At 42.1% G+C, this 22,539-nt stretch overlaps 1 protein-coding gene across 6 annotated transcripts in view; it reads right to left on the minus strand.

The window, feature by feature from the left end:
- The window catches only part of SLIT2 (slit guidance ligand 2), a 244,603-nt gene that overhangs the window by 30,387 nt on the left and 191,677 nt on the right, over window positions 1–22,539 (minus strand). For all 6 annotated transcript variants that reach the window (XM_081924339.1, XM_081924337.1, XM_081924338.1 and 3 more), the window contains 9 exons: window positions 21,130–21,273; window positions 19,238–19,381; window positions 16,740–16,906; window positions 12,850–12,982; window positions 8,934–9,002; window positions 7,650–7,721; window positions 7,387–7,458; window positions 4,654–4,725; window positions 2,859–3,022 (listed from right to left, as the gene is read on the minus strand). In XM_081924339.1, coding sequence (XP_081780465.1) covers window positions 2,859–3,022; window positions 4,654–4,725; window positions 7,387–7,458; window positions 7,650–7,721; window positions 8,934–9,002; window positions 12,850–12,982; window positions 16,740–16,906; window positions 19,238–19,381; window positions 21,130–21,273 — 1,037 coding nt within the window. The remainder of the gene's footprint in view (window positions 1–2,858; window positions 3,023–4,653; window positions 4,726–7,386; window positions 7,459–7,649; window positions 7,722–8,933; window positions 9,003–12,849; window positions 12,983–16,739; window positions 16,907–19,237; window positions 19,382–21,129; window positions 21,274–22,539) is intronic.

A 22,539-nucleotide genomic window follows, 5' to 3' on the forward strand; every position in this document is an offset into this window, starting at 1 on the left:
AACAGCTAGATCTGTAGCTAGATCTGTAGCTAGATCTGTACAAGCCAATCATTCAACACTTTTATGCAATACGCTGGCTGTGGACATGTAGCTTTTATGTGATGCCCAGGCTACTCTCAGCTGCTAGCTGAACAACCTTACCAAGAAAAAGCTGCACAATGCACAAAATGGTTCATTGAGACTGGACTTGTGGAGGACAAGGCTATCAATGGCCACTAGTCTTTTTGGTTCTATTACCTCCAGAAGCCCAATTTATGTGGCTCTTCCCACTCAAAGGAAGGAGATCGTGTGACTTCATTTGCTACAAGCATCCACCCTTCCACTACAGGAATTCAGTTTTTGAACCTGGTAGGTTTTTTGATCTAGGCTCTAGTCCTTATTGCCACAAATGAAGAAGAAAAACATCAGAAGATGGAGGACTCAACAGAAGGAAGATGATATCAAGGCCATAGCCATATTTAAGGGTAGGTGCAGTAGAGGAAGATACCAAGAAAACAGAAGATCAGAAAACAGAAGTCAAGTAATGGGAAGGCTTGTCAATATCAATATTGATGCTCACAGAGGATATTGAAGGATACAACAAGATGGTAACAATTACAATTCTAACATGGTATATAAAACTTGTGGAAGTATAATGGCTTAACTGACACTGAAATGAGAATGCCTAAATATATATTGGTGAAAAGGTTTAACATTGGGGGTTTTCTACAGTTGTTTTCTAAAGGACTCTGGGTTAATGAATAACTGTTGATTGTGTTTTACTCTGTGCTGAGAGTGAGCATTTGATCATGTGATGAAGGTATTGAATTGCAAATCTTCACTTTCTTAGAGAGTTGCCTTTAGTCCTTGTCTTTCAAACTCCATGGAGTGAGGATGAAAATGCAGCTCTCCTGAAGGGAGAGAAACAGCCTAAGGCCAATGGAAGAGAGACAGAGCTCTGCTTCTAGGTCTGTTTGAATTATTTCATATTTTCTAAGATACTGAGCCTGTGCCCGACAGCACAATACATCATATGGATATTTTGATTGTATCTTTAATGCTTATATTCTGTTTTTGAAGTGTTTGGCCAGTAAAACTTTGAACAGTATTATTATGGGCCTGGACAATGATTTATTCCAAAAGGAATCAGTTCTTTTTGCTTCCAGTCACTTCAAACTGTGCAATATTAATATCTGCAACATCCCCCCCCCAAAAAAAAATGTCAAGGAAAGAAACAACTATCTGACTTTTAGAAGACATCTTAAGGCAGCCCTGTATAACAAAGTTTTAAATGTTTGATGTTTTACTGTGGTTTTATAATTTGTTGGAAGCTGCCCAGAGTGGTTGGGGCACCCTAGTCAGATGGACTATAAATTAAGCAGAGGTTGGAAGGCCATCTGTCAAGGATGTTTTAGCTGAGATTCCTGCATTGCAGGGGGTTGGACTAGATGACCCTAGGGTCCCTTCCAACTTTATGATTCTATGATAAATAAATCAGCATCATGATTTAAAAGACCAAAAGGTTGTTTAGGATGCCAGAATGTCATTATCCCATAGCACGTAAAAAGGAATCACTCACAAATGTCATCCAAGCAAAGTGGGAAGAAACGGACAACATGCATGTCTTTGGGGAAAATGTTTGCTTGAGAAACATGTAGGGAAGGTCCGAAGGTCCTGGCTTAAACAGAAATTCAATCCAGGGCACTTTACAGTCTTACCTGGTATCAGAAAACCACAAGGCCCTGGTATCTCTAGAAGCAGGGTGTGGATTGTGAAATGCCAAAAGTAAAACATGGAAAATCTATTAGATGCAACACCCCCAGAGGAATAATGTATATGGGAATGGGGCGAATGCTGTAGGGGACATTATCTATGGAAATAAGCTCTTTGCTAACAGTCTTTCTAATGAAGTAGAACTGCATAATTCAGAAGGGAATTTAGCAAATGTTCTTTACATTGGTTATTTTATTTTTAATTCTACATTGCTGTACATTGCTATCTTTGAGCACAAGTTTTCTCATTGTTAATACAGTGGTACCTTGGGTTAAGTACTTAATTCGTCCCAGAGGTCTGTTCTTAACCTGAAACTGTTCTTAACTAGAAGCACCACTTTAGCTAATGGGGCCTCCTGCTGCCGCCACGCCACCGGAGCACGATTTCTGTTCTCATCCTGAAGCAACGTTCTTAACCTGAAGCACTATTTCTGGGTTAGTGGAGTCTGTAACCTGAAGCGTATGTAACCTGAAGCATATGTAACCCGAGGTACCACAGTACTGGGCTTGTACACAAGCCCAAAGAAGAAATAGTTCCCCCCGTACCCCAATGAGTTCTAGCACTTGTAGTCATAGCAAGAAACATGTTGCACTACATCAGACGATTAAAAGTTTTATTTTCCTAAAGACAGTGATTCTATTATGCACTGGCTTTTAAAGGTTTTTAAACAAACAAACAAGCAAAAATTAAACCAATACGACCGAGACAACCTCCAGAATGGTGACTCTCCAGACATCTTGAAAGTACTACTGGACACATTAAGTTCTTAGTGTGTTCTATAATGCTATAAACAAACGTTTGTAGCTACATGTGTAATCCAGGTACACTCAACAGATAACTGTGATTGACTGCAGCTTTTTGTTGAGTGTACACATTGGCAAACCCAGATTTGCATCCCTTTTATACATGAAATGGTCCTCAGGGAGAAAGACAGCAATAATTTTTCAAATGTGTTCCATGACATGGAGTATTTTTAACACATTGGATAAGAGCAGGAAATGTCTCTCTTATTGTTATATGAAACTGAGAGCATATTATATTAAGGCAATTATTTTTCTATTCTAGAATGCTGAAATATAAGCATTTTGGGGAGGGGGGGGACATACCTTGGCAGGTGAATTTTTTAGATGGAGTGGTGAGAAGCAGCTTGTCCGCCATTTCCCCAGGTCCAGCACACCGGGCTATGCCTGGCTCTTTGTATTCCGACTTTACCCAATCAGACAGCCACTGCATATTACAGTCACAGTGAAGTGGATTTGCTCCAATTGCACTGCAGAACCAAAACAACAACACCATTTCACATGATCTCTCTCACAGAGCTTTTCTTATCATGAAAACGTAGTGGAAAATACTCCGTATGTTGCTGAATCAACTTACTAAAAAGTTACAGAAAAGAGAGCATGAAGTTTCAGCTTCATAATAGCTCCGAAGGGAAACATTGGGAAGAAATGCATTATAAAATTAAAAAGGTAAAGGGACCCCTGACCATTAGGTCCAGTCGCGGCTGACTCTGGGGTTGCGGCGCTCATTTCGCTTTATTGGCTGAAGGAGTTGGCGTACAGCTTCCAGGTCATGTGGCCAGCATGACTAAGCTGCTTCTGGTGAACCAGAGCAGCTCACGGAAATGCCATTTACCTTCCTGCCAGACTGGTACCTATTTATCTACTTGTACTTTGACATGCTTTCAAACTGCTAGGTTGGCAGGAGCAGGGACTGAGCAACGGGAGCTCACCCTGTCGCGGGGATTCAAACCGCCGACCTTCTGATCGGCAAGTCCTAGGCTCTGTGGTTTAACCCACAGCACCACCCGCGTCCCTATTATAAAATTATAAACCCATTATAAACAATTCATCATCAAAGGATTAACTGTAAAAGGTTGAACTAAACATTAAAAGGCAAACATGGGGCTCCAAGTTTTTCTCACAATACTAATGTGCAGGGAGGGGGCATCTGCAAGAGATAATCGGCAACTGAGAGGGGCTGCTTAGCTCCTCTTGTGTTTGCAAGTTCCCTCTGTATTGCAAACAAATGCTTTCCACTTATTTTAACTTTCAGCACCCTTACCAAACCACAGTTTGCAGGATTCTTTAGGGAAGCCATGATGGTTAAAGTGGTATAAAGGTGCTTTAAACGTATAGTATGGATGTGACCTAGTGTTATCACAGAGAGCCGTTAACTGCAAATAATCAAGACTCCTACTCATGGGAGTGGGGAGGTTTTCAACCCAAACATTTATACTCTTAGCCCAGTAACAATTTGTTAACACTGAAAGAAGAGGCCCAGATCAATGCTTGCAACAGTGCAGGCTTTAAGCTGTAATAGCGAATAAACAAAACGTATTTTGCAAGAAGGCTAAGGAAGCAATCAAGAATTTAGCAATAGTTTCCCCTTATCAGCATAATATACAAGGCTTGACACATGCAACATGACATTTACTAAGTTGTTGTGGCAGGCTGGGGAAACATTGAGATGCTGATTCATTTCACTGCCAATTTTTACATGGTTTTTTGTGCATCCCAAAATATGAATTCCCTGGCTTAGGAAAGTAATATAAATATTTGTTTATGGACTATATATACATAGCTGCAAGAATATTGAAGTTCATTAAAACAGTAAAAGAACAGAAGGTAGACATATGTTTACCTACAACCCATCTTCCATTGCTTATGTATCCTTCCAGTCAATCACACCAGCAAATACATTCTTACAATAAGCGCATCCAACCACTGTATAAGTGCACTGCTAAAAGTGTTATCTGTGTATATCCCAGGTAAATGACAGCCTGTGCTTCCCTGAATTAGTGTATACAAATGTTTAGGATGAGGCTGTTAAGTCTCTCTAACAGTGAACTGCCCAATCAGCACATGAATGTAAATATTAACTTATAGACAGGATACTTACAGATGGGATAATGCTGAAAGATCATTAAAAGCACCTTCAGGTACAACAGAAATATCATTGCCGTGTAGAGACCTATGCAAACAAGAAACAATTATGTGCTTGGAAATAGATGGTGAGGAACTTAATAAATGGCATAATGCAATATATTTCCAGACATCTGCATATATTATCAGTATCAGTTCCTTGTAAGCTTGAAATCCATACCAAAATTCACAGTCAACCAAGGCTGTTCTCTCTCTCTCTCTCTCTCTCTCTCTCTCTCTCTCTCTCTCTCTCTCTCTCTCACACACACACACACACACACACACTTGTAAGCCAATTTGGATGAGATTTGCCTGGAAAAGCAGCATGTATGTTTTGGAAAATACCGTACTTTTCCATGTATAAGACTAGGGTGTGTTTTTTACTTTAAAATAAGGTTAAAAATCTGGGGGTGTCTTATACATGGATAGTGTATATGCCCATTTTCTAAATTTGGGGTCCCCAAAAGTAAGGGGCGTCTTATACATGTGGGCATCTTATACACAGAAAAATATGTTAAATCAATTTAAAAAAATGGAATCTGAGCAGAATATTGCCTTACTCTCAGGGATGTGAACATGTTACACCTGCCACATCACTACTATAATAAGCAGCCCTGCACCTCCTCATTCCCCATCTCTCATAATGTATGGCAAAATGTGTGACACAATATCACCCCTTTGAGTATTTCTTCACTCCTCTAAACAGCACCCAAAGGAAATGGAAGAGACTGGGAAATTAGCAATGTAGTTTCATGTCACACCTTTTGCCAAGGGAGATGTGGTGGCCATGCATTTGGCCATGCAAATCATTCCAAAATGTTCAAGAGCTTTCCAGTCAAACCGACAGCAAACACATGAAAACTTATGTTCCTAATTACATACTGTTAGGGATTTATCACAGTAAAACAAATTTTGTTCAAAACACATACATGTCAACTTTTCATTCTTTTGAGTAATTTACTAGATATAGCATGGGACAATCTGTAATAGTCCACTCAAACTCTGTCCCACCTCAGGTCAACCATCCCTTGCACCAAATAGCAAGACGAAGGGTAGTATTCTGGCAGGGTAACATGGCCACTCACTGTCCCAAGAAGTACGGGACTGAAGCCGTATCTCCTTCCCTAACTAGGCTTCGTCAACAGGACGCAACAAGACTCCTGTCAGACAGAAGAAGCTTGACTTCTCTGAATATGTGTTGTTTTCAACCTTTATGGATATCTATTCTGTGATATAATGGACAACGACTTTGCATAACATAATAGTGTCAAAATTCTACCAATGTTACAACTTAAGAGGATGCTTACACTCTTACTTGCATGAAGCCAAGTTCAGGACAACATGATATGGGAACCATACCTCTCAATCTAATGCCACAGAAATCCATCCTCTTCTCCTGCTTGCTACAACCAAGAGTGGGGAGAGAAGGGACCACTGCGGCATTAGGATGCAATAGTTCCCATATCATGTCTTCTTGCTGCCTTGGAGATGTCAAAGCAAAACTTGCTGTGTACAGGTTAAAAAAAAAAGGTAAAGGTACCCCTGACCATTAGGTCCAGTCGTGAACAACTCTGGGGTTGCGGCGCTCATCTCACTTTCAGGCTGAGGGAGCTGGCGTTTGTCCACAGACAGTTTTTCTGGGTCATGTGGCCAGCATGACTAAGCCACTTCTAGCGAACCAGAGCAGTGCACGGAAACACTGTTTACCTTCCTGCTAGAGTGGTACCTATTTATCTACTTGCACTTTTTGGGGTGCTTTAGAATTTTTGCGGGGATTCGAACCGCAGACCTCCTGATCGGCAAGCCTGAGAGGCTCAGTGGTTTAGACCACAGCATCACCCATGTCCAACAATCCTAGCAGTCTACCTAGGAGCCAACAATCACAGCAGTCTACCTCACATGATTATTTTACTGTGCACTAGAGTTCATGCCTTATAATATGTCTACATGGGGCACTGCGAATTATTTATTTATGGAATAACTGTAGTTTAATTACTACATCAGAAGTTGCTTTAGGTTGATTCCATCAAGGTACCAGGGCAAGTGACTTCTTAGGAATTATCCTAATTACAAACCACTAAGACCCAACTGGGAGGGACGCAGGTGGTGCTGTGGATTAAACCACAGAGCATAGGGCTTGCCAATCAGAAGGTTGACAGTTCGAATCCCTGCGACGGGGTGAGCTCCCACTGCTCGGTCCCTGCTCCTGCCAACCTAGCAGTTCGAAAGCACATCAAAGTGCAAGTAGATAAATAGGTACCGCTCCGGCGGTAAATGGCGTTTCCGTGCGCTGCTCTGGTTCGCCAGAAGTGGCTTAGTCATGCTGGCCACATGACCCGGAAGATGTACACCAGCTCCCTCGGAGAATAAAGCGAGATGAGCGCCACAACCCCAGAGTCGGCCACGACTGGACCTAATGGTCAGGGGGCCCTTTAAGACCCAACTGAGCAGTTTAGGTGATGTTTCCCATGGCAGAATCCCACACTTCTCTGGTAATGTATGAAATAATGAAATCATTGGTGGACATGAGTGGTGGTGGGTCAAACCACATCCCCTAGCTTAAACAGCACTGATAGGGGAATATCTATTGCCATATTTGACCATTCAAACTACCAGAGCCATGGGGAAGGAGCAGCCACACAGCTTGATTCAGGTCTCATCCTCCAGCTGGTACACACAAGAAAATGAGTAATGGAACATTACTACTTACAGCAGCCTAAGCGATTTCAAGCCATCAAACGTCCGTGCCGGGATACATCTGAGACGATTATAGCTCAGAATTCTGAAAGTATACCAAGTAATTAATTTTCAAACTAGATACTATAAACGGAGAGCTGTAAGCTCCAGTTTACATATTGATTTCTTCACCATAAACACACAGCCAAAATCCAGATCAACCATCAGCTTTATTAATAAAGATTTTACTGTACTTAAACATATATATATATATATTTGCTACACAAATACACTTACAAAGTAAGCAGCTGAGTCATGTTGCTGAAGCTCTGGTTAGAAAGGGTGCTGATTCTGTTGTTACTTAAATCTCTAAAAAAATAACAATAAAAATCCAGAAATTCTTAAAGTCATAACACAGATGTTCAAACACCAAATCCTATTAGTAAATGTAGTATTATTAATTCTTATTTAAAATGTCAGTTTATACTGCCACATGCAATGTATGAACCCAGCAAGCATTTTAACAAGTAGGACTAAAGACAACAAAATGAGAATGCCAATATTACAAAAAGAAGAAACCCAAATAATAACCAGAACTAGACCCTTCAGATATGAACGTATTGCTAATACTTCCCTTTGTGAAATAAAACTTGGAACTACATGGCGTATCTGAACAAGTGACTTCCTGAGTGATAATAAATGCACCCTTTTGGAGCAAAACAGGTAAGGATGCAACATTTCTTAACTGGTATGCTTTATATTTAAAGTATTAACCACTTTTGTTTCATAAAAAAATGTGCTACTAGAAAACATACTTTTGAAAAATGCAAACACATTTTGATTGTATTTATACATGCTGAAATTTAGTAAAGTTGCTTCTAAGTTTGATATTCTCCTGAAGATTAACTTTGAAATCACCCTTAAAGCTGAATTTACCTTCTAAAAAATCCAGCAAGCGGCTCAGAAATTGCTCCACTAAAGATGGTAAGAGCTGTCGCTATTTCCTCCTGTTCTTTCACTGTAATGCCATCTACTGCTGTATAACCCTGTTCCAAGCAAGCTAATCCAATTTCTCTCTGCAACTGAATATACTTGTATAATGCCTTTACACTCTTTAATACTGTGTGCTATCCATATAATAAACAACTACATCCAGCATACTCCATGGTGCATCTTTTGGAGTGGATAGCAAGGTACAGTTGTACCTTGGATACCGAACGCCTTGGTACTCGGATGTTTTGGCTCCCGAACGCCGCAAACCCAGAAGTGATTGTTACGGTCTGGAAATCTGAACGTGTGGCGGGGCTTCTGTGGCTTCCTGCAGCCAATCAGAAGCCATGCTTTGGTTTCCAAACATTTTGGAAGTCGAACGGACCTCTGGAACAGATTCCATTCGACTTCCAAGGTACGACTGTATTCAGTCTGCATACTTTCTAATGAATTGTGCTGTGATTAGTGGACTAAATATAAACTATTTCTAAAATGTGCAATAGAATTTTAATTGCTAAGAGGTCTGGAACTACTTCATTTAATAGAAGAGCAGATTTTAAATAACATTAGCATAGAGAGAGGATTACTCACATAAGAGTTAAGTGCTTGTAGTTTGAAAGTTCTTTGGGGACAAGGGTAAACTGGTTTCCATCCAAATAGCTACAAAAGGGAAGATAGAACACAATATTATTTAATTGAAATCACCAATAGTTCATTCCATGACTCTAATACCCCGCACCTTTTAAATAATAATATGACAACTGGGGAATAGATGAGATCAACCATCAGTTTAATAGCCAGATGCACACCTGCACACTAACAGAAATAATTTGACTACAGTGAACCAATATTTTCTATTTGATGCAAACACATCTGGATTGTCAGAAAAGGCTGTTTCATTGTATATCGGTACTTCTTTGTAAAAAACGGAGTTTTGGATTAGCAATAGTGTGGTAAAAAATGAAGGGCAGTGTTACAACTGCTATCAAAAGTAGCTAGTAACACTCAGGCAGCGTTCTGCTCCAGGTAATGATTCCAGCAGAAAGAGGGATCTGATCCAAGTGGGGGGGGGGGTCAGCCTGGCAGGCAGAATCAAGTGATGCAAGGCAGTGCCAATCCAAGCCAGGAAGAGCAGGTACAAGGTTCCAGCAAGGTGAGATTCAGCACTGCCGAATCCATACAGAGCTGGAGCAAGTTGTTGTTTCTGTAACAGGCAAACTCTAAATATTGTTGCAGCTCCCACCGCCCACCTTTTTAATAAAAGGGGCCTTGCCTGTCTGGACAACATTTTGATCCTATTGCATGCAAGAGATCGTGGTTCCATTGGAGCGTCCGGGCTGGAGCGCACAGAGTCTGAGTGTGCGACAGTGCGGCCTCAGGCCAGAGGGATGATGGCAAAATGGGTTCCACCTGTGCCACCACTTCCCGGGCAGTGCAGAGTGAGGGCAATTCTCTCTAACTCTTCGAACTCTAATTCATGGCCTTATCCTCTGAGGAGGAATTGTCAAACCCCGATGTCATGGTGGACAGTTGTTCTTTAAAAATATATCGCAACTAGCAGGTTGCTAGGACCCAGGTGGAAAAATCAAAGTTAGAAACAGAACTGTTAGAACCCAGCTCTAAGATACTTTCAAGAATGTATAACTTGCTGCTAAAATGGAATACACAGGATGAAACGGTCAAATCAGCTATGATAAAATGGGCACAGGACATAGGGTACAACATCATGTTTGCTGACTGGGAAAAGTTATGGACCACCGGTCTGAGATTCACAGCATGTAATGCCTTGAAAGAAAACATTATGAAAATGATATACAGGTGGTACATGACCCCAGTCAAGCTTGCAAAGATATACCATTTGTCTGATAATAAATGTTGGAAGTGTAAAGAAGCCGAAGGAACATTCTTTCACCTCTGGTGGACTTGCCCTAGAGTGAAGGCTTTCTGGGAAATGATATATAATGAGCTGAAAAAGGTATTTAAGTATACCTTCCCTAAGAAACCGGAGGCCTTTCTTTTAGGCATTGTCGGCCAGAGGGTGCAAAAGAAGGACCGAACCTTTTTTATGTATGCTACAACAGCAGCAAGGATACTCATCGCTAAACGCTGGAAAACTCAAGATTTGCCCACACTGGAAGAATGGCAGATGCAACTGATGGACTATATGGAACTGGCGGAAATGACTGGCAGAATCCGAGACCTGGGAGAAGAACTGGTGGAGGAGGACTGGAAGAAATTTAAGGACCATCTACAAAAACATTGTAAATTGTATGAATGTTAAGAAAGATGTAAGATTAGCAATAACATGGTTCCAACAAATTAGTTATAAGGAATATGAATCTAAATGCAACTGAAAGAAAAGACAAATTTTGGATAAATACTATGTTAAAACTAAGTCTCCAAAAGAATGATCTAAATTTTCTAAAATTTGAGATTTAATATTGGAAAATTACATTACATGAATTGAAACAAGTTAATAAATTGCTGGCAAAATTTAAGAGTTTGGAATGCAGGAACAAGAGTTGTGAGGAAGTCCAATGATGAGAATGAAATGTGGATGTTGGAAAATACTATGTTACTATGTATGTCTTTTATTGTTCAAACAAAATTTTAATAAATATTATTTAAAAAAAAATAGCAGGTTGCTAGGACCACTGCAAGTGGTCCTGATGTCCAGATGTTCCATGTGAACTCATGGAATCCAGCAGAGCTTTGCTAGAGGTTGTGCCAGATGTGATTGACAGTAGGAATTCGGCTGAAGCCTCCCATATAGACCTTTGGTTCATCTGCTTTTTGAAATTCTCCAGGCATGCCTAGGTTCCTCTCACAGCACACTCAGAAGTGTTAGTCGTGAAAAGCTCCATCCTATCTGTAAAACGACAGATTTTTTTGGGAGGCTGGGTGTGGGTCTTATCAGAATCTTCTAAAGCACCCATGATCACGGTTCTGAGAATGCTCAGAACTGTCCAAGGTAACAGAATATGTCCTGTCATGTACTGTGCCAGATAAACTAAGCACACAAGCAGTCTTTCTATGGAGGTCAAAACCTCAAGGTGCACGAAGGGATCTTGAGAGAATTTGTTCATCAAACCCTTCAGTCATGTGATTTATTATTATTATTATTATTATTATTATTATTATTATTATTATTATTATTTTATTATTTATACCCTGCCCATCTGGCTGGGTTTTCCCAGCCACTCTGGGCGGCTCCCAACAACATATTTAAAATACATTAAAAAATCAGCCATTAAAAACTGCCTTCAGTTGTCTTTTAAAAGTCAGATTTTATTTCCTTCACATCTGATGAGAGGGCATTCCATTGAGTGGGTGCCACAACCAAGAAGGCACTCTTCATTTATCACGGTGAGGGAACTGCTAGAAGCCCTCAGAGCCGGACCTCAGTGTCTAGGCTGAACAATGGGGATGGAGACGCTCCTTCAGGTATACTGGGCTGGGGCCATTTTGGGCTTTAAAGGTCAGCACCAACACTTCGAATTGTGCTCAAAAATGTATTGGGAAGCAATGTAGGTCTTTTCAAGACAGGTGTTATGCAGTCTCAGCGGCCACTCCCAGTCACCAGTCTAGCTGCCACATTCTGGATGAGTTGTAGTTTCTGAGTCACCTTCAAAGGTAGCCTGATGAGGAGCGCATTGCAGTAGTCCAAGCGGGAGATAACCAGAGCATTCATTACCTATTTTACGTTTAAAAGTTAACACACTATTCTTCAGCCAGCAAGGCTCCCAAAGCAGCTTACAAAGAATTTGGAGCTCTTCCTTGAATCATAATCACATCTAGAAGAAGTGGGAAAGCAGAATGCATATATGGGAACTCTGGCCAGACAAGGGGCAGTAGCCGATAAGTGACTCACATGTGATAAAAGTCGCTCCATGTTACAAAGACAACATGAGCATCTGAAGACAAGGCCATTAAGAGCTCTCAGAAACCACAAGCCTGATCCTTCAGAGCAATATAACCTGGTTCTGAAGATGCTAACCACCCCTTTCCTGTTCAGATGGACCTCCAACTTTTGCTTTCACAAGTGACACAAAGCACTGTAGTGCCCCACAAATATACTATTTTTAAAAGATTGATGTTATAACACTGTAAGACCAAAGGATACATTTTATAGTTGAGAAAAATCTGAAGGCACTATAAAGAACAGCATACTTTGTTGGTGCTCATATAAATGCAGAGTTATTCTCAAAAAAAGGTTTAAAAAGTTAGTAGATCAAGTTTTTACCATTATTGGTTCCAATCAATATCCAGAAAATAACTCCAGGAGAAATAGATTTCCAATGTTTGGATAGCTTCTGAAATGAGCGTTGAAAAGGCAAAGCATTGAAATACCATACCTGAGGTCCTGTGAAAAATATTTAGCAAAGGCAGACTAGGGTCTTGACCAATGGGCAGTCTGATAATGTTAAGTTACCTGCCAAAAGCAGTCCCATCACTCTCGAAAGAAACATTGTTGCTGACATTTAATTTTAATTTTTGTACTACTTACAGTTCAGTTACATCTTTGGGGATGCCTTTTGGCAAAGTCTTTAGACCTTTGTTGCTACAACGAACCACAGTATCTAGGCAAGTACATTCTGCGGGGCAGCGGGAGAGTGGAGAGCAGCTGTTGTCATCATTTCCTAGTTCATAAAGAGAAACATATAAAGATAAGCCATGCTCAGCTGACAACACCTAAGAATGGCAGCACAATCATTTCAATCTGTTCTAGATATATAGGAAGTTTCTGCTTTCAGGTAGCTCTGTATATATAAAATATAATATTATCTTCAATTACCAGGGACATGATGTATTTTAACTTCCACTACATGGGTACCTGACGGGACGCGGGTGGTGCTGTGGTCTAAACCACTGAGCCCAGGGCTTGCCGATCAGAAGGTCAGCGGTTCGACTCCCCGCAACGGGGTGAGCTCCTGTTGTTTGGCCCCAGCTCCTGCCCACCTAGCAGTTCGGAAGCACATCAAAGTGCAAGTAGATAAATAGGTCCCGCTCCAGCGGGAAGGTAAACAGTGTTTCCGTGTGCTGCTCTGGTTCGCCAGAAGCGGCTTAGTCATGCTGGCCACATGACCCGGAAGCTGTACGCCGGCTCCCTCGGCCAATAAATCGAGATGAGCGCCGCAACCCCAGAGTCAGTCACGACTGGACCTAATGGTCAGGGGTCCCTTTACCTTTATATGGGTACCTGCATTTTAAGGGAAAAGGCACTTGGTGCCATAGCTACTGAAGAAATAGCTCAATTGGTTGTGCATTGGGCTCTTAATCTCAGAGTCTGAGTCCCACGTTGGGCAAAAGATCCCTGCATTGCAGGTGGTTGGACCAGACGATCCTTCTTGTCCCTTCCAACTCTATGAGATGTCTCTACTTGAATGGCACAGCCTTAACTGACCACAAGCAGTATCCTAATACAGTGGTACCTCGGGTTAAGTACTTAATTCATTCCAGAGGTCCGTTCTTCACCTGAAACTGTTCTTAACCTGAAGCACCACTTTAGCTAATGGGGCCTCCTGCTGCCACTGGAGCACGATTTCTGTTCTCATCCTGAAGCAAAGTTCTTAACCCGAGGTACTATTTCTGGGTTAGCATAGTCTGTAACCTGAAGTGTATGTAATCTGAAGCGTATGTAACCCAAGGTACCACCGCAGCGTCTTAGACTTCCACAAGCCTAGTGAATTCCTTGCAATTTCCCTCACTTTGAACAGCGTCAGGTCACAAATTGCTCTTGACAACATGCGGTATGGGAATGGGAATGGAATTGTTACTGTGTATTGATTTTATACAGTGGTGCCTCGCAAGACGAATTAATTCGTTCCGCAAGTCTTTTCGTCTTGCGAGTTTTTCGTCTTGCGAAGCACGGTTTCCCATAGGAATGCATTAAAAATCAATTAATGCGTTCCTATGGAAACCGCCTTCAGACCAGGTCCGGGGATAGTCTGTCCCCCGACCTCTTCTGAAGGCTGGAGGGGGGCGAAAGTCTTTGCTTCCCCCCCGCCTGCCTTCCCGGGACAGCGGAGACTTCTCCGCTGTCCCGGGGCGATCTTAAAATCTCTGCTCTCCCGGGAAGGCAGGCAGGGGGGTTTCTCTACTCTCCCGGGAAGGCAGGCAGGGGGGAGCAAAGACTTTTGCCCCCCGCCAGCCTTCAGAAGAGGTCCAGGACCTCTTCTGAAGGCGGGCGGGCGGCAAAAGTCTTTGCTCCCCCCACGCCTGCCTTCAAAAGTGGTCCGGGGACAGTACCGGGGCGATTTAAAAACGTCTCCGCTGTCCCGGGGCGATCTTAAAATCTCTGCTCTCCCGGGAAGGCAGGCAGGGGGGTTTCTCTGCTCTCCCGGGAAGGCAGGCAGGGGGGAGCAAAGACTTTTGCCCCCCGCCAGCCTTCAGAAGAGGTCCAGGACCTCTTCTGAAGGCGGGCGGGCGGCAAAAGTCTTTGCTCCCCCCCGCCTGCCTTCAAAAGCCATCCGGGGGCTTTTAAATCGCCCCGGGACAGCCCCGGGGCGATTTAAAAGCCCCCGGGAAGGCAGGCAGGGGGGACAAAGACTTTTGCCCCCCGCCCACCTTCAGAAGAGGTCCTGGACCTCTTCTGAAGGCGGGCGAGGGGCAAAAGTCTTTGTTCCCCCCGCCTGCCTTCAAAAGCCATCCGGGATAGCGGGAAGCGCTTCCCTGCTATCCCGGACTGCTTTTAAAATGCTGGCGGTGGGGAGCAAAGCCTTTTGGCCCCCGCCGGCCTTCCTGGACCTCTTCTGAAGGCCGGGGGGGAGGCTTTGCTCCCCACCGCTAGCATTTAAAAGAGGTCCCCGGAGATTTCCCTATGGGCTTTCTTCTTGCAAAGCAAGCCCATAGGGAAATTCGTCTTGCGAAGCGCCTCCAAAACGGAAAACCCTTTCGTCTAGCGGGTTTTTCGTCTTGCGAGGCGTTCGTCTTGCGGGGCACCACTGTAGTTGTAAGCAGCTTAGAAGCTATTTTGACGTATATGCAGAGCAACAAAGATATTCAGGTGGAAGTCACAAAACTGGCTTATTTAGAGACTGGAAGCAGATGCTGGGCATGCAGAAATCTTCTCCAGCTCTTGATGGAGTAAATTCTCTTGAGAGACTCAGTGAAGACACCACAAAATTCCCAGTTTAGGCATTTTCCTTGTGATGAGTGAGAACAGGCAGGCTTGAGGCCACCATCTATCTCACTTAAGGAACAATCCTAGGGAGAAAATAATGTCGGAACAAGCCCACACATGATACTGAGTTATATTATTATTATTATTATTATTATTATTATTATTATTATTATTATTATTATTATTCAGAAGGAATCCATGCCAGTGCTGCTCCAGTTCCAGGGGCAATCATATTGCTAGCTTTTCCCACACAACCTTCTGTGTTAGGGATAGAAGGATCTGTCAATTTCAGTTCCCTCGGTTTCTCATTTTTCCAGTTTTAAATTCATCTCTCTGCATTTTGCAACAATTCATGATTCTTTTTTAAAAAAAAGTCATAAAAATTCAACATTTTAGTGCCAACTTCAAATAAACACATTTTTATACGTAGTTTTGACTAATGTACACATTTTTTGCAGGTAATTCCCCTTATATAATGCATTTTTTGAATTCTGAATATTAATTTTTATGCACACGTCCCCCTAATGCATTCTTTTTTTCCCCTTGGTTAGAGAACTGCATCGCAAAATTCGGATAAGTTTGAATTTTGAATAATGGGTTTGTTTCCATCTCCATAGTTTTTAAAAGTGCTTATTTGATAGGTTCAGCTTTAAATTTGAATGGAACTGAATTTATTTATCTTCCACCCCTATTTTTCATACTACAATTTTAATTGTTGTATTTTAATCTTGTTTTTAAGTTGTATTCATTCAACTTGTTTTTATTATTGCTTGTTAGCCACCCTGAGCCCGGCCTTGGCTGGGGAGGGCGGGGTATAAATAAAAATTATTACAGTGGTGCCTCGCAAGATGAAAAGAATCCGTTCCGCGATTCTCTTCATCTAGCGGTTTTTTCGTCTTGCGAAGCAAGCCCATTGACAGCTTAGCGGATTAGCGCTATTAGCGGTCTAGCGGCTTTTAGCGATCAGCTGTTAAGCGGCTTATCAGCGGATCAGCTGTTAAGCGGCTTAGCGGCTTAGGAAAAGGGGGGGAAAGCGGGAAATAAACCGCGGGAACTCGCAAGATTTTTTTGTCTTGCGAAGCAACCACATTGGGAAATTCGTTTTGCGAAGCGCCTCCAAAACGGAAAACCCTTTCGTCTAGCGGGTTTTCCATCTTGCGAGGCGTTCGTCTTGCGGGGCACCACTGTATTATTATTATTATTATTATTATTATTATTATTATTATTATGAATCTGCCACAGGAGACATACAGCATGACAGCTCTGTTTCTTACCATCGTCACAAGTGAAGTCCTGAATGGCAACATCCTGTATAGGAATTTCTTTCAGGAAGTAGGGTTTCTGGCAGCGGGGGTTGCCCGTCACAATGCGTTTTTTCCGCAGCCATTCTCCTAGCCATGCTAAGTGACAGTTGCAGTTGAAAGGGTTGGCTAAGAGGTTTCTGATAAACACATGTGAACAACACAGGGATCAGTTTCAAGCGATGAAAACGCGCACGCAAAAATTAAAAACCCCCTGTTCGCACTGCAAAAAAAGTAGGATTCATTTTACTAGCTCTTTTCACTCCATCCACCCTTTGCATTTTATGAGAGATGCAGATGAAATTCCACCCACAGAAAAACTTCCTCTTGCCCCCACCAAATATCAGGATAGCAATTTCGGAGTCTGAGCTGAGTAATCCCGATACCTTAAAATGATTTCTAAATAAGATGTATCACAAATCTGACTTGCTGTCAAGCTATCTACACACAATAATACAGTAATTTAATGTCAAAATGTAGGCTGATTACTTTATATTATTAGCTTTAACCTGACAACAGCTCTTTCATTAATTTGCCTCTTCAAGATTTCCATCTTTTATTTGCTCCAGAGAATAGGTTTTCCATATAAACTGACAGCTAAGTTGATTACATGCCAGTTATAAAAATGGATTTACTTCCACAAGTCTCAGTGCTTTTGGCACCTCCACATTTCAACAGAGGCCTATTGACAATTTCATTATTTATAAATATGCCATCTTTAATATGCACGAATTAGTCATTAGGTGTAACTTGTCATATTGTGAGAGGGCAGAGGATTAAGTATGCCGGTAATTACGTTCTTCCCTCAGAAATTCCTACCACAGAAAACCCAATTGTTAGACACACCACATGCCTTACTCCCCCCTCCAATATTCATATTCATTTCACTGAATATTCATATTTCCTTTCACTGAATATTCATATTTCCTTTTACGTACAGTTGACTCATGGGGGGGATTGTTTCAAATGTATCTTATTTAGCCTGCAATCCTTGCACAGTTGCCTGGGAATAAGCTCCATTGAATACAATGGGACATACTTCTGAGTAAACATGCATATGATGACTGATCTATAATTGCTACAATTCCCAACTTTTTGCTTAACACTAGAGCTCCTTTTGAACCTTTAATAGCACCCTTACAGAGGACACATTTTCTGCTATTTTCTCTCTCTTTAGATTACCTGCCAATTTCCTCCATGCCTAGCTACAGTTGAAACACAGGAATATGGTCAGTAAAATGGCAACAGCTCTGTGTTGTTCTATGGCAAATATTACTCCTCAGAGCTGTGTGTGTGTATCAGGTGCTCAGCTTTAACCAAACTCCTTTATACAGGTAGTAACCATTTTGCGTGTGTTCAAAGCATGCATGACTATGCGCACACACATCACCACAAATCTGGAAGTGGCAGAGAAAGGGGGCAGATGGGTAACAGGGGGGCTTATACACACCCTGCTATCACATGCAATGAACTGGAATGCAATGCCCCCCACCAACAAATCAGTAGTTGCCTGTATTACACAAGTTATCTCAGGGGTAACCAGATACAGAATCAAAACAAATGATCAAATAGCTTATTATAGCAATATAAGGGGGAAGAAAGAACACTTCCTTTGTGTGTGGGTTTCCCACATTATTTCTCAAAGCGGTTCACAAAAACTCAAAGCGGTTCACAAAAAAGAGACATTTCCCTACTTGTGAGTTGATTGCAATGTGTAGAAATAAGGTGAGTGAAATGCTTGCCCATTTCTGACTGGGCCCTCTTAAGTTACTGAGGCTAATATCTAAAGAATTGCGCCCTGTTGCACATGTTTAGTTGCGCTAAGTAAATGAATACATTTATGAATGTTTCGATCACCCGAATAACAGGAACAGTTCAGAGCCTCCACCCAGCTGTTCATGCTCTGTCGCTCTCCCCTTTGGAAAAAAATGGGGTAGCATGAGAAGAAGGGAGTTTTATGGGTGTATCTGAACAACTGCAGATCTTTGGACAAAAGCCTCAGAGCTCTCAATACACTCTCTGAGTGTCCCTCATTATCAGAGAGAGATGCATTTTGTGAGAAACAACCCCTCTGGCTGATTCAGCTGCACTGAAATCTTTACTAGGAAGCCAGAGCCAGACATAATATGCATGGGGTTATTTAGAAACAGTATGAGCCACCAAACAATTAGCAGAGATTACCAATGTATTTTCACATTTTGTCACACAACTCTCAATTTGAATTTTAGCATTCTCTGAAAACTTTCACATACGTGACTTTGCAAGCACTCTTGACTTGTTTGTTGACTGAACTATGGCCCTCCAAATGTTATTTGACTCCAACTCCCATCAGCCCCAGCCAGCATGACCAATAGCCAAGGATGATGGGATATGGAGTTCATCTGGAGGGTCATAAACAAGCTACCCCTAATTTAGATATAACACACATGTATAAATGTCAAGGGCTGGCTATGAATGCAAGAACAACTTACAGTGTAGACAAGGAATGAAGAGTGTCAAATGCCCCAGGAGAAATTGTGGTTATTTGGTTATCGTATAAGGATAGCAATCGAACAGAGCTCAGGCCTGTGAAACTGTCATTGCTCACGCAGCTGATGCGATTGCTCCTTAGCATCCTGAGGAAAAATGAAACAAATCAGTTTGTTACTCCAAAGGGTAGTAACACCATCATCCCTAATCAGAACATCTGGAGGGAATGAAGTTGGGCAACAATGCCATAGAGAATGTATTGCACATCTCATCTGTGTACATTTTCCTGTTGTTGTTTCGTTGCTTAGTCATGTCCCACTCTTCGTGACCCCATGGACCAGAGCACACCAGGCACTGTTGTCTTCCACTGCCTCTCACAGTTGGTCAAACTCATGTTGGTAGTTTTGAGAACACTGTCCAACTATCTCATCCTCTGTCTTCCTCTTCTCCTTGTGCCCTCAATCTTTCCCAACATCAGGGTCTTTTCCAGGGAGTCTTCTCTTCTCATGAGGTGGCCAAAGTATTAGAGCCTCAGCTTCAGCTTCAGGATCTGTCCTTCCAGTGAGCACTCAGGGCTGATTTCCTTAAGAATGGGGAGGTTTGATCTTCTTGCAGTCCATGGGACTCTCAAAAGTCTCCTCCAGCACCACAATTCAAAAGCATCAATTCCCCGGCGATCATCCTTCTTTATGGTCCAGCTCTCACTTCTATACATCACTACTGAGAAAACCATTCCCTACAGTTTACTAAACATTTTATGAGATGCTGTATTGCATTTTTTCTGAGTTATTAACTTACTAGGTTATTAACTTACTAAGTTATTAACTTACTAGGCATGGATGCTGAGAAATAATATGCAGTATTTATAAAGCACTTGAGGGCATTAGAAGTGCCCTGCTGGATTAGAGCAAAGGTACATTTAAGACCGTTTCCCACAGTGATGAAATAGATGCCAATGGGAACCCCACAAGTGGGACATGAACACAACAGCACTCTCCTGCTACTCCACATATATGGTCCCAGAAATCTCTGCAACCAGACCCAACTTAACCCCCGCTCAATCCCCGTCCCAGTTTACAAATAGTGAAATTGGGGGACTTCAGAAATTTGGGAGGCACCAATAGGGGTAAAGTATTTGCCTTCTAACCAAGAGCAGCATTCATGCTCCTTGCTGTTTCTGGGTACTGCTTCTTCTTCCTACCCAAGGGATGTCAAACTAATAGCCAGAGAAATGGTCCTAACTGTTATGTATTGAAGTTCTCACCCTGGGCCAGCAGGGGGAAACTGTAGATAGTTCAGGTCCACATATGCAAATAAGGGATCGAAAGTGACGTTCAGTGATTGGATAGTTACAGAAAATTGTTACAGTTACGTTGTAGTGGAGCTCTATATAAGCAAGCTGGCTGAACCCTTCAGTTCAGTTCAGTTCTGGCCTGTGAATAAACAAGAGCTGTTGAAGAATCGCTGTGCCATCTGATATGTTCACCCACAACTTAACACTAACAGCTCGTTTTCTATGCAACACCAGTCATAATTGAGGTTGATCCAGGGACTTAGTAATATCCAAAAACATATTGTAAGGAAGTGATGGAGGGGGGACAGTGATAAGCACATTACAAACAATGCTGTTCCACACAGATGAAAATACATGTGCCTACATCTGCTTCCTACATAATGCTTCCTTATCTGTGACCAGAATTTACTTCATGCCCTCTGTGAAGCCATATACCTATCCAAAAGCTATTGATTGCAATTAGGCGGCATATATGATTAATGCATTTTACATTATAAAAAAATGTGAGTCAAACTGAGCATACATCCATACCCAGAAAACAAGACAGAAGAGAGGTTTAAGCAAAGAGAGCAAGCAAAGTAGAGAGAAGATCATACTTACAAAGTTTTGAGACTTTCAAGCCCTTTGAACATTTTGTGGCGCACATTCTCCAGCCGGTTACTGGTGAGCAACAGCTCATTTACACCCGATCCTCCTTCAAATGTTCCTTCTTCAATATCTGTGATTTTATTATTGCTCAGATTTCTATTGTTTCATGGCAAAGCAAATTAATAGGGAAAGTGTTTTGGAAAAAATGATCCATATAATGAAGAATACAAAAAGCAGCGACTAAATTCTGGTCTAACAACATGATTTCAAGAAAGCTCTAATCTGGGGATAGAGACCCTCCAGCCCACAAGCCAGATTTGGCCTGGTACGAGTCACAATTTGACCCACAAGGCTGTTTCCCCCCCAAACCATGCCATGTGATATATGTGGCTGAATCAGCTACAGAACTGTGTTGTCTGTGAGGAACTCAATTGTGCAGCTGATACCTGCAGAAATCAAGCTTGAAGTCAGCACTCATCAGCTGATAGGAAGTGACTTAAAGTCTGCTGACAGGGGTGCTTCAAAGCACTGTATGGGTTTCTTTAAAAACCCTTCAAAAGCCCCGCATGGTGCTTTGAGATCCCAATGATCATCACCTGAGGGCACTGTGACTTTAGGTGACTGAGAGGCGGGCAGCCAGTCTAAACACTGTTTGGGATTCATTCAGAATTGAGAAAACAAAGGATTCCAGAAAGGAAACAGAAATAGATTTTCTTCACAAAATAAAAATGCAGGAATATGGTGACAACATTAAAAATAAATAAATCACTGCGTCTTCTATTAACAGCTTCAATTTTAAAACAACTGATTCACTATAACAGATCGTATTATCAGCATTTTGGATGCTTATTCCACTTTTATCCTGCAGGAATGTTGCCTGATACACACACACACTTGATTTGAGGTCACTCTAAGCAGAACAGATTTCATTAACTTAGCTTCAAGCAGCGAGTGCCAATAGCTATCCCAAATAAAGAGTCAGGGGACTCTAGAAAAGACATGGAGGTGGTTTGATGTATCAGTGCTACTGAACAAATCAGATAGAAACCTTGGCAAATCCTGTGCTGATCTCTGCTGGCTTACTGTTTGTGGTTTAGGTATGCAACACAAAATACCGTATTTTTCGCTCTATAGGATGCAAGACTCTCCTGGCTTCAGCGAAAAGAACCCGAAGCCTGTGGAGTGTAGCGGGAACTCGCACTGCACTCTGAAGGCTTCAGGCGGCAATCCCTGAAGCCTGGAGAGCGAGAGAGGTTGGTGCACACCGACCCCTCTCGCTCTCCAGGCTTCAGCAAAAGCAACGTGAAGCCAAGGAGCGCGGAGGGAGCGCTCCCTCTGCGCTTCGGAGGCTTCGTATTGCTATCGTTGAAGCCAAGGAGCCTGCATTCGCTCCATAGGACGCACACACATTTTTCCTTAATT

Source organism: Podarcis melisellensis (genome assembly GCF_964234715.1).
Source record: "Podarcis melisellensis genome assembly, chromosome: 9".
Lineage (NCBI taxonomy): Eukaryota > Metazoa > Chordata > Lepidosauria > Squamata > Lacertidae > Podarcis > Podarcis melisellensis.